Raw genomic sequence first — 11,688 nt, 5'->3', positions numbered from 1 at the left:
TTCTAATTTCGAATTAGTTAGAATTGGTCCGAACCCTAGAAAGCCGTGTGAATCGACGTTTCGGAATCAGAAGAATCGGGATCGAAACTTAGCCAAATCATCCTATCCCACTCTCACTCGTCAGTCACTTTTTACCCCATCCACCCTTTTTGGTAGAGTGAGTCAGCACTAAAAACTAGTCACTAGTCACTTCACAAACGAGCCAGGCGTGGTGCAAGCCTCCAACGAGTTAGCAAGATGTTTAGGTTGGTTAGTTGATTCCCTCGCTTTGTGGCAGATAGGTTTTGTAGTTTCTGCCAAGCGGGTAATTAGAGAGAGAGAGAGAGAGAGAGAGAGAAAGTGTAACTGTAACTGTGTATTAATAAAGACTCCCACCACATTTTGTGCTTGAGGGATCATTTTGATTTTGAGATCATCCACTTTCGCTGGAGATTCCAAGGTTTGTATAAACTGTAGTCATTTCGATTCTTACTTTTCTCTATCTTCTTTCTGATACTCTTGGAATTTTGGTGGGAATTGCAGCAGGTTTTTAAGGAGAAAGAGAAGCAATGATGTTGCAGAGGATATCAACCTTCGCGGTTTGGTTTTCTTTTCAAGATATGGTCACTCGTTTTCCAAGGTTTGATTTTGTTTTCTCCAAAAGCTCTTCACTACTGTATCTTCGAGCGAGGGGCCTGCCAACTTCCTCACTAGTTCTTAATTTTTTCTATCTATTTGATTTTAATTAATTTATTTGAATTTAAAGGAACTATTACTTACATCGCTTCATCATTTTGTATTCTTAATCTGGAGTGTGATGGATTTGGTGGAGTTTCAGTTCCTGGTGGTTAATCTTGTGGAATTTATTACAATGAAAGAGCATGTTTTCCTGTTCTTCACCATTGATCCTCTCTCACTCGTTATCTTTTCTGTCTTTGTGATTTCCTCATTTTCGTTGCTGGTTGTTTTCCTTGGAAATCTAGTTAGTAGAAATGCTAAGAGATGCTAAGAGATACTGAATTGTTAGTGTCTCCTGCTCTGGAGGAGAGAAAGATCTGAAATGGAACTAGGAAATTGGTTTCGACATTAGGCCTCCCAGAGTTTTAACAGGGCCTGAAGTCTTAACGTTCTTGGATCTGCAAAAAAATAAATGAAATAACGCTAGCATCAATTTTGTGGGGATAAGGGTGAGGATATGGGGTTTGTTTAACTTCTCTGATGATGTATGTTACAGTTCAGGACAAGGGATAGAACATGTCCTATTCTTGAACTTTTTGGCTCTGCTTTCTGCTTTCAAAACAAATGGAGGACGCTAGCCGAATTTTCCTCTGGTTTTGAGTCTTTTGACCATTTCTACAAGTTTTCGAGCCTGACAGTCCATTCAAACCTCAAAATGGCCATAAACTGGAAGATTTTTGATGGCTTGTTCCAGGTCTCCTCTCATGGAGCTGGTCCTGAGTGGTAGGATCAACTTCTATATCAACTCTGTTTAAACATGTTTTAGACTCCCAGCAAGGCAACCAATCTTTCAGGCAACTGTTAGATCCAGGTCCAACGATGAGAGGGGAAAAGATGGTTTCGTGAAATTATTTTATTGAAATTTTACTACTGTTTTAGTGATTTGAGTCTGTTTAAAAAATTTACAATAATATTTAGTGAATGGTCACAAATGTAAATTACTGATAAGAGGAATAAAGGATTTCAAGCTCCAATGGTTGAAATTATGTTTCAATTATTACTGCCACCATGATGATTTGGTGCTGATTACCTTTCAGCCAGCCTTTTGAGAACGAATAAAGATTAAAAATATGATGATGAATGACCAGGAATTGATTTACTTTTTGCATCCTTGCAGTTCTTTACATCTCAGGCGGCTGCTTCTTTGCAATCAGTGGGTGACCCTGCTACTTACAGGTGACGATATGGAAATGTAGATCATGTCATGTGTTCCTGCTATAATTTTTTGACCCTCTACAACTAGATTCTATTTTTTTAAAAAAGTTCTAAACATTGATTAAGATGGCATGTTGACGGTTCATGTGTTCTTTGCATGTCTCTCATGTTTTTTCATTCATATTCTGAAATGCAAAAGCATGCATGAAGGGGTCAGCACCAGCATTTTACTTGCTCTCCACCTTTTACCAAACTTGAATTCCTCCTCTTTCTGTTGATAGGGATTTTGGTTTCCCTCAGATTACATGGAACTTCTTACGCGGGAGGAATCATTAATACCTTCTTTCTCCCCTTCCCTCTATGTGGCATATAGAAGTGAGCCCGAAATCTAAATGGCCATATGCATACACTAATTGGGGGCTTGAGCAGCAGGCTCAATAGCTTGTTGTGTGGTTTATTTTGGTATCAATTTGTTGCCATCTGACTCCGAAACTTTGCATATTCTGTAAATTAGAATGGTTTCCACTAGTCTTACAGATTTCTTTTCAAGCTCATCATCCTCTGAATTGGATTTGATTGTAGTACTTTTATCCACTATGCTTTTCAATGAATAATTTATTTTTGAAACATGACTTTTTTGTGAAAAATATTTTAGGGGAGATGATGAATATGCTGATTTGAGCTGGGATGACCTCGGATACGGTCTTGTGCCCACCGATTATATTTACATGATGAAATGTTCAGATAATGAGAAGTTCTCACCTGGTGAACTCAGTCGCTTTGGTAGGATTGAGTTGAGCCCAGCATCTGGAATCTTAAATCATGTGCAGGTTAGTACTTTTTGATTGTCCAATTCAAAATACATTTATTATAATCTAGAAAAGCTCCTCCTTTTGAGGGAAAAAAATTTCCCCTCTCAATCAGCTCTCCAGATTGTATAGAAGGAACATTCAGAATTTTGACTCTACTGAGTTAATATGGAAACATATCCAGATTCATTTGTAGCATGTTCCAGGGAAGGTCATATCACAAGAAAGGTTTCATATGCTGCTGGATTGAGACTATTGGATTTTCCAGGCATGGATTACTGGTCACCATCAGGTTTCTTGACTGGACAAGCAAGGATCAACAAATAAGTGGGAGTTCAGGCCAGGATTTGTGCACAAAATGGAACACCTGGCCACCTGGGTTCGCTAAATGTACTCCAGTTTCATGTGGAGGCTACTCTAAGCCTCCTACAAGTTTCTATGCAATATTAGACTTGGGCTTTGTTTGGAAATAACATGGCATGAAATTCATTTCTTCATGCTGTTACTTTGCATGGAGTTTTATTGGGTTCCTCTGCAGATGTGCTGTACTATAAGAGTGACTCAATTTAGGATTTCACTGAAGGTTAGTGATTTTGAAGGGACATGGGTTGGTTCTACTGAGAATTGAACAGTTGGATAAGAACTTGGGGCTCATTTGCGTAAGTTTATATAGGGATGTCAGTTGGGATTCCCATCAAAGAGTAGTAATCAATAACTCCTGCCCATGTTTGCTTTAAATCATTTTAATTCCCAAGTTGAGCTGATTTTCATATTTTTTTAATACTTCCACGATGATTTTAAGGCTGTGGAAAACCAAAATGAGAGTAGGTTTCCAGACACAGCCTTAGAATGTGGAGTGATAAAACATGATTTACTTTCCCACTTAATTGTGACTATCTTCAACCCTTGAAAGTTACAACATTTGATAGTGGCTTTATTTCTTCAAATTTAAACAGGGGCTGTTTGAAGGTCTAAAAGCTTACCGGAAAGAAGATGGTCGTGTGCTTCTGTTTCACCCGGAACAGAATGCTATGCGTACGAAGATGGGTGCCGAGAGAATGTGCATGACGTCACCCTCTATTGAGCAATTTGTTGATGCAGTGAAGCAAATGGCTCTTGCCAACCAGTGTTGGGTAGTCTTCTTGTTTAAAATGATAAAAGAAAAAGCAATAAAAAGATGAACCTTTTAAGTTTTCTGTTACTTTCTGTTTCTGGAATGCCTTTTGTCATCAATGACTGCCATGTGAACTTTTATTCTTGTTTCTGGTTCTAACTAGCTTAGCATTTTCGGAAACAGGTTCCACCGTCAGGGAAGGGGTCTTTGTATATTCGACCTTTGCTTATGGGAAGTGGAGCTATGCTGGGTTTGGCACCAGCTCCTGAATACACATTCGTCATATATGCTTCACCTGTTGGCAATTATTTCAAATTAGTTTGTCTTTGCCTTTATTTTTTTTTCCCCATTTACATATTTTATTACATTTTTCATCAAAAATAAAAATTCTAGTTGGAAATATTGATTCTTTCATTTATAGGAAGGTTTGGCTCCCATCAACTTGCTTGTGGAAGATGAATATCATCGTGCCACCCCTGGTGGAACTGGAGGTGTGAAATCCATATCCAACTATGCGCCGGTAGGCAACTCTTTTGTATTCTCTAGATCCTTGTCTTCACATCTAGACATACCGTGTAGAAGTTTTAATTGCTACTTAGTCATATTTTTTATCCTAAATTGCATTTATAAGTGTATAATTTTTTCCATGTGAACTTAGTCCTATTTTTTTTCTTACCTTTAATCAATCAGCCCTGTGTTAGTGTTTTCAAATTTTCTTTGTCCTCAATAAAGCAAAATCTAAAAAGCAAGGGATTCTCTGGGACTCTTTCTTTATGATTTTATCTTGTGTATTCCATCAGGCCAGAGTTCCATTGAAGCTTTCTGCATTAAGGTGCATTTTCCATTGCAAAGTGCTGTTATCCTAATGTCTATATTGCCTTGTCTTCCCCCTGGGGCCTCTTTCAATCGTGTAGGTTCTGAAAGCGCAAACTCGGGCAAAGAGTAACGGATTTTCTGATGTTTTATTCCTAGACTCCGTGACAAAGAAACATCTGGAGGAGGTCGCTTCTTGTAATGTTTTTGTGTGAAGGTATTACTAGTTGAATAGTTGGTGATTTTAGTTCAACTTCCAATATCTTAGTATGACTGTTCCTTGACTGAAATTATCATGCATAATGAGAAAATTGTCATATGTCTGTGAGGACCTCATTTCTCTTTAAAACTTTAAATATCTAAGCAGTATGTGGAAGATTCCCATACCAAATCCAGACTGGACTGGGTTCAGTTCTTGCCCAATGCATTATGATGGAACACTTTATTTGTAAATTTTTTCTTTATGCCATATTGGAATTTGATGGGATCTAAAAGGGCCCTGGGAATTCGAATGGAATTCTGGTCCTGTATCATACAAGCTTAGAGAACAAATCAGGAAAGGATAAAAAGAATTGCAAATTATGAATTCCCAATTGAAGACAGGGAAGAAGTTACGATCACAGGAGGGAAAAAAAAAGTGGATGGTTAAGGAATGTGATAATGGGTCTTTGTTTATGAGAGAGAGGAGAGGAAATTGTTGGGAATATCCCTCTCCATAAAGGTTTTGATGATAACAAACAAGTGATAGCTCTAACAACTATTTTTCTAAGTGTCATGTAAAGGATCACATTGTGGAAGCACCATGTAAGGGACCACTTCAAGAAGCCCAAGATACAAATGAGATTGACGAGTTAGAAAAACTCAAGATGAAGAACACAAAGATATTCTAAAGATATCTAAAAGATATTGAAGAAGTGGAAGAATCAATTTGAAGACATTGAAGATGTGGAAAAACTCAAGTTGAAGAGTTGGATACTCCTAGATTAGGATGTAATTCACACACTTCACATGCACCACACTCATGCATATTAATCATGGCAATCCTTAACATATCATCCCAAGGCATTCTAAACTCCTTGTGTGACAGCCAGATAGTCAAAACACAAAACAGAGGTAAACCGGCAATTGCCGGATGGGAACCGACAACTGCCGCTTCACCTCTGTGATGTTTTTTCCATCAGACTCTGCGAACAGAAGTCAACCGGCAACTGCTGGATGGGAACAGAAACTGTCTGATTTTTTCAAAAATTGAACTGGCTAGCCGAATCAATTTCGGATCACTTGCCTGTGATTTAAACAGCTCACAGAGAGCAACCGGCAACTGCTGGTTGACCCTCCAAAGACTCCAACGGCTATATAATGGCTATATTATGAGTCTAACGGCTAGTTTCTCACAGCTAGGCCAGGAAGAGGCAACTGCCGGTTGAGAAATTTTCTATCCGTTAGAAAATATTCTCCTTCCAAATTGGGTGATATCATTACCCTAATTAAGCTTAGCCTCTACCTATATAACCACTAATGACTTTAATAATTAACAATTAAGAGAGCTCTAAGCAATCATATCAAAGCCATTTGTGAGTTTCAACTGCTATTATCATTGGTGTTTTTATTGAAGTCAAACACGTTCTCTAAGAACTCAAAAGACTTCAACCAAGTCTCTCTCATCAGCCCACACCTAGGGGAGGCTTCAAAAAGGTGCATTCAAAGTTATACCTGCATATTCATTTTTGCACGCACCGCATGAGGTAAACTCGATCCATTTATTCCACTTGATTAATTCTGTTGTTTTTACATTTTCCTAGATTATAATTAGGATTGTATAATGATCCTCTTATCTTAAAAAGAGTTGGGTGACTCTCCACCGTGAAACGGGATTGTAAGAGGTGCCTCTCTGCCTGGAAAGAGATTATAAGGATACTCTTGTCCTAAACAAGATTCTATAAATGTTTTCTAACCTACCTACTGTACTGAAAGGGAGAGCTAGTGGAATACCTTACAAGTGGAACTTGTAGGGAGTGGACTAGACTCGAGTTGAGTCGAACCACTATAAACTTTAGTGTTATGTGATTGTGAGTATTTTATTATTCCGTATTTTTTATTCAGCAATCACATTTTGGGAACCATAATTCAAAGAGGTTTAAATTTCACTAGGATAACCTATTCATCCCCCCTCTAGGTTATTTCAATTGTATCAGAGCGGGAGCTCAAAAGTTTTAGGACTATTTTAGTCTTAACGTGAGTCAAAGACCATGGCCACATCCCAAGGACCACCAAAGGGCATGAACTCTTTAAGACCCCCTTACTTTAACGGAACAAATTTATCTTTCTGGAAGTGCAGATTTAAGAACTTTGTGTGCGGTCACAACATATTCCTATGGAGGGCCATAGAACAAGGACCATATGTAATCACCAAAGAAGTTGAAGGAAAAACGGCACCCAAGGACGAGAGTGAATGGACGGCCGATGAATTGAACCTCATCCAATACAACTTCAGAGCAATCACTTTCCTCCAATGCGCTCTCAACGAAGAAGAATTTGATCGAGTGATAAAATGTGAGTCAGCTAAGCAAATTTGGGATATGCTCGTGGTTACTCATGAAGGCACGGAAGAAGTGAAGGCAAGGAAAGTAGATAAGTTAGTTTCCAAATATGAAACATTTATTATGTATGAAAATGAAACTATCACTGAAATTTTTACTCGTTTCACAAATATTGTAAATAGTCTTAAGAGCCTAGGAAAGACCTACACCAATGCTAGAAAAGTGAGAAAAATACTAAGGTCTCTACCAACCTCATGCCGACCTAAGAAAACCTCAATTGAAGAAGCAAAGAATCTTACAAAGATCTCCCTAGACTACTTGTTGGGTTCCCTACAAACCCATGAAGTCGAATTGCAAGCTGATAAGCAAATTCCAGAAGGAAGGAGGAAAACCATAGCATTGAAATCCTCTCAAAACATTGAAGAGGTAAGTGATGATGATGATGACGAGGAAGACTTCGACATGGAAAAGGAGATATCACTCATCATAAGAAAATTCAATAAATTTCTCAAGAAGAAGGGAAGACTGCCATATAAATGCAAAACCTATGGTGATAAATCTTATGGTGAAAAAGGTAAGTATAAGAACAAAACAAAAGAATCTTCTGACAAGAAAGATGTTGTATGTTTTGATTGCAGGAAACCGGGTCACTTTAGAACAGAGTGTCCACACAAGACAAAGAAGAAAGCATACGCTGCCACATGGGATTCAAGTGATGAAGAAAAGAGTGACTCAGAAGAAGAAGTCACTAACCTAGCCTTGATGGCTCTTGGAGAAGAAGAACAAGAGGTAAGCCAACCAACTCGAACTGAACCTCTAAAAAATGATTTTAAATAAGGACTTCAAGAAGCGTTCGAATACCTATATGAATAGTGTCTTAAGTCAGAAGTAGAAAAACATAAACTAGAGAAGGAAGTTGACACACTTAATAAAAGAGTGGATGCTTTGACTTCCAAAGTGCGTAAACTTGAGGAAGAAAACACAAAGTTAAACTCTACTCTTTGTACCATTACCTAAGGTCAAAAGAACCTTGATAACTTTCTTGGATCTCAAAGGAAAAGTCCTAATGATAGAGAAGGATTGGGTTATAGACAAAACCCATCAAAGAAAAAAGAAAAACAAAAGGAGAATCCAAGAATGAATGAAGGTAATCAAGCATCCTCATCCTACGTCAAGTGTAGTCTCTGTAAAAGAACAGGGCATTTAACTAGACAATGCAAGAGAAATCCCTCTACCTCTCAAAATGAGAGATCTAGGACCAAGGTAAACCATGCCTACTACTACACACCTCAAAGAAGGAAAAATAAGCCACAAGAGAATCCTCGACCTAGATATAGACCCCAACCTCAAAGGGGATACACTATTGATAGATCCTATAGGCAACCCCAAAGAGCCTACCGTCAAGAGTCATATAGACCTTATGAAAAATACAAACCTCAAAATTCATATACATCTCAAAAGAGTGTTATAGATCATATGAATCTCAGAGATCTCAAAGAAACCCAAGGTCATCTCGAAGACCTAAAAGATACAAGACCACTTGGGTCCCCATAGGGACATTTGACACTAACAATGATGGACCCATGAGATTATGGGGACCAATGTACAACTGATCTTTTGTTGTAGATTTGCTTGAAGAATAAAGCTCAAGACGAATGGGTGATTGACAGTGGATGCTCCAAGCACATGACATCCAACAGAAGTTTATTCTCAAGCCTACGGGATTACGACGGAGGATGGGTATCATTTGGAGATAACAGCATAGGGAAAATTCCTGGTATTGGGAAGATTAAGATAAACGGTATTTCTATGTCAAATGTATACCATGTCAAAAACCTGAACTATAACTTACTTAGTGTAAGCCAATTGTGTGGAATAGGTTATAAGTTAGATTTTGATGTATCTCATTGCTATGTAAAAGATGCTAATAATGATCTAATATTAAAGGGATCTAGGAAGAACAACATATATGTATGCATGATTGATGAAACAAGCTCCTTGAATGCTTGCTTGGTCTCTAACCATAGTGAGTCCTCATTATGGCATAGAAGACTTGGACATGTAAATGTTGAGTTAATCCAAACAATTGCATCTAAGAACCTTGTTAGAAATCTTCCTAAGATTTAGTTCAATAAAGAACATTTTTGTGATGCATGTCAAAAGGGCAAACAAACTAAGGTATCCCATTAGGCTAAGAACATTGTTTCTTCCTCAAGGCCTTTAGAACTTCTTCACCTTGACTTTTTTGGTCCCATCAATATTTCAAGCTTAAATGGTAAATCATATACTTTTGTTATTGTGGATGATTTTGCTAGATTTACTTGGACCATATTTCTTAGAAATAAAAATGATGCCTTTTATGAGTTTGTAACCTTATGTAACAGATTACAAAATCAGAAAGGCTATAAAGTAACCTCTATCAGGAGTGACCATAGAGGAGAGTTTGACAATATATATCAATTTGATGTATATTGCAACAAACATGGCATTAACCATAACTTCTTCGTTCCTAGGACACCTCAATCTAATGGGGTTGTTAAAAGAAAAAATAGGTCACTACAAGAGACGGCTAGGACCATGCTCGGTGAGTACTCCTTGCCCAAATCCCTATGGGCTGAAGCCATTAATACTACTTATGTACTCAATAGAATTATTCTTAGACCCCTTCTTTTCAAAACTCCCTATGAGCTATACTTTGGTAAACTACATAAGGTAGATTACTTTAGGGTGTTTGGTTGCAAGTGTTTCATCCTAAACACTAAAGACCGCCATGGAAAGTTTGATGCAAAATTTGATGAAGGGATATTCTTGGGATACTCCCTCAATAGTAGAGCATATAGAGTCTTTAACAAAAGATCTCTAATGGTTGAAGAATCCATGAATGTTAGATTTGATGAATCTTTGCCTATTACTATGCATGAACCTCTTATTGATGATGATGATGATATTGACGTCTTAAAGAATAAAATAGATGTTATCTCTCTTGAAGAACCTAAAGAGAAGGATGTTCCTAATCAAGAAGTAGAAACTGTACCTAGGGATATCATACCCCATAGGAACCATCCCTTAGATGCTATAATAGGAGACTTGAACCAAGGAATGCAAACCAGGTCCAAATCCTATGAGATATGCAACCACACTGCATTTATCTCCAAAATTGAACCCAAGAACATAGAAGAAGCACTTAAGGATAGTGACTGGATTGTTGTAATGCAAGAAGAGCTTCTCCAGTTTGAAAGAAGTGAGGTTTGGGAACTAATTCCAAAACCTGACCACCACACCATCATCGGTGCCAAGTGGGTCTTTCGGAACAAGCTGGATGAAGATGGCAATATTGTAAGAAATAAAACTAGATTAGTTGCTAAAGGATATAACCAACATGAAGGAATTGACTATGATGAAACCTATGCCCCTGTAACAAGATTAGAATCCATTAGAATGCTAGTAGCTTTTACATGCCATAAAAACTTTAAATTATATCAAATGGATGTAAAAAGTGCTTTCTTGAATGGTTACATTCAAGAGGAAGTAAATATAGCTCAACCCCCTGGTTTCAAAAACCCAAAGTTTCCAAACCGCGTATTTAAACTTGAGAAAGCCCTTTATGGCCTCAAACAAGCTCCTAGAGCTTGGTATGAGAGATTAATCACCTTCGTAATAGAAAGTGGCTTCTTAAGGGGAAGAATTGACACTACCTTGTTCGTGAAGAACTTAAAGGATGACATACTCATAGCTCAAATCTATAGTGATGACATCATCTTTGGCTCATCTAATGAGAATGTGTACTGAGTTCAGTCGCATTATGAGCAATGAGTTTGACATGAGTATGATGGGAGCATTAAAATTTTTCCTTGGACTTCAAATAAAATAATCCGAAAATGGAATTTTTATAAATCAATGTAAAATACACTTAGGAGCTTCTAAAGAAATTTGACATCAACAGTCAAAAGTCTTTAGACACTCCGATGAGCTCATCCTTGAAACTGACCAAGGATGAAGATGGCATATCTAATGATGTTACTAGATATAGAGGCATGATTGGAAGCCTTCTATATCTAATGGCTAGCAGACCGAACATCATGTATAGTGTATGTGCATGTGCTCGTTTTCAAGCCGATCCTAAGAAATCACACCTCACTGCAGTAAAAAAGATTTTTAAATATTTAAAAAGCAAGTGTGATGTTGGGTTATGGTACCCTAAAAACCAACCTCTTGATCTTCTCAGCTTCTCAGATGCTGATTTTGTAGGATGCCACATTGACAGGAAAAGTACTAGTGGTACCTGTCATTTTCTTGGCTCTTGCCTCGTTTCTTGGTTCAACAAGAAACAAAATTCTGTTGCTCTTTCCACCACCGAGGCTGAGTACGTAGCAGATGGAAGATGCTGTGCTCAGATCCTTTCGATTAAGCAAACACTCCAAGACCTAGGAGTCAAGTTTGATGCTTGCCCAATCATGTGTGACAACATAAGTGCCATTAACTTGAGTAAGAACCCCATCTTACACTCAAGGGCCAAACACATTGATATTCGTCATTACTT

The 11,688-nt window shown here is 37.9% G+C and overlaps 1 protein-coding gene across 7 annotated transcripts; it reads left to right on the top strand.

Annotated features, from left to right (window-relative positions):
* The first annotated feature begins 225 nt into the window (after nt 1-225).
* On the top strand, nt 226-7,828 carry LOC122065004 (branched-chain-amino-acid aminotransferase 2, chloroplastic-like). Of its 7 annotated transcripts, XM_042628799.1 has the most exons (9): nt 229-439; nt 523-689; nt 1,835-1,893; nt 2,528-2,702; nt 3,638-3,814; nt 3,979-4,113; nt 4,217-4,315; nt 4,710-4,825; nt 7,787-7,828. In XM_042628799.1, exons 2-8 carry the CDS (start codon nt 549-551, stop codon nt 4,821-4,823), a joined length of 900 nt encoding a protein of 299 aa, XP_042484733.1. In that variant the 5' UTR covers nt 229-439; nt 523-548; the 3' UTR covers nt 4,824-4,825; nt 7,787-7,828. The 7 variants fall into 7 exon arrangements, 6 of the variants coding, with proteins under 6 accessions (XP_042484736.1, XP_042484733.1, XP_042484732.1 ...); XM_042628798.1 differs by lacking the exon at nt 7,787-7,828 and having other exon boundaries at nt 526-689; nt 4,710-4,826; XM_042628797.1 differs by lacking the exon at nt 7,787-7,828 and having other exon boundaries at nt 4,710-4,826.
* The last annotated feature ends 3,860 nt before the right edge of the window (nt 7,829-11,688 follow it).

The sequence above is a fragment of the Macadamia integrifolia genome, unplaced genomic scaffold (assembly GCF_013358625.1).
Source record: "Macadamia integrifolia cultivar HAES 741 unplaced genomic scaffold, SCU_Mint_v3 scaffold1851, whole genome shotgun sequence".
Lineage (NCBI taxonomy): Eukaryota > Viridiplantae > Streptophyta > Magnoliopsida > Proteales > Proteaceae > Macadamia > Macadamia integrifolia.
The sequence above is the reverse complement of the archived record's forward strand: the minus strand, read 5'-3'. Positions and strand labels throughout refer to the sequence as shown.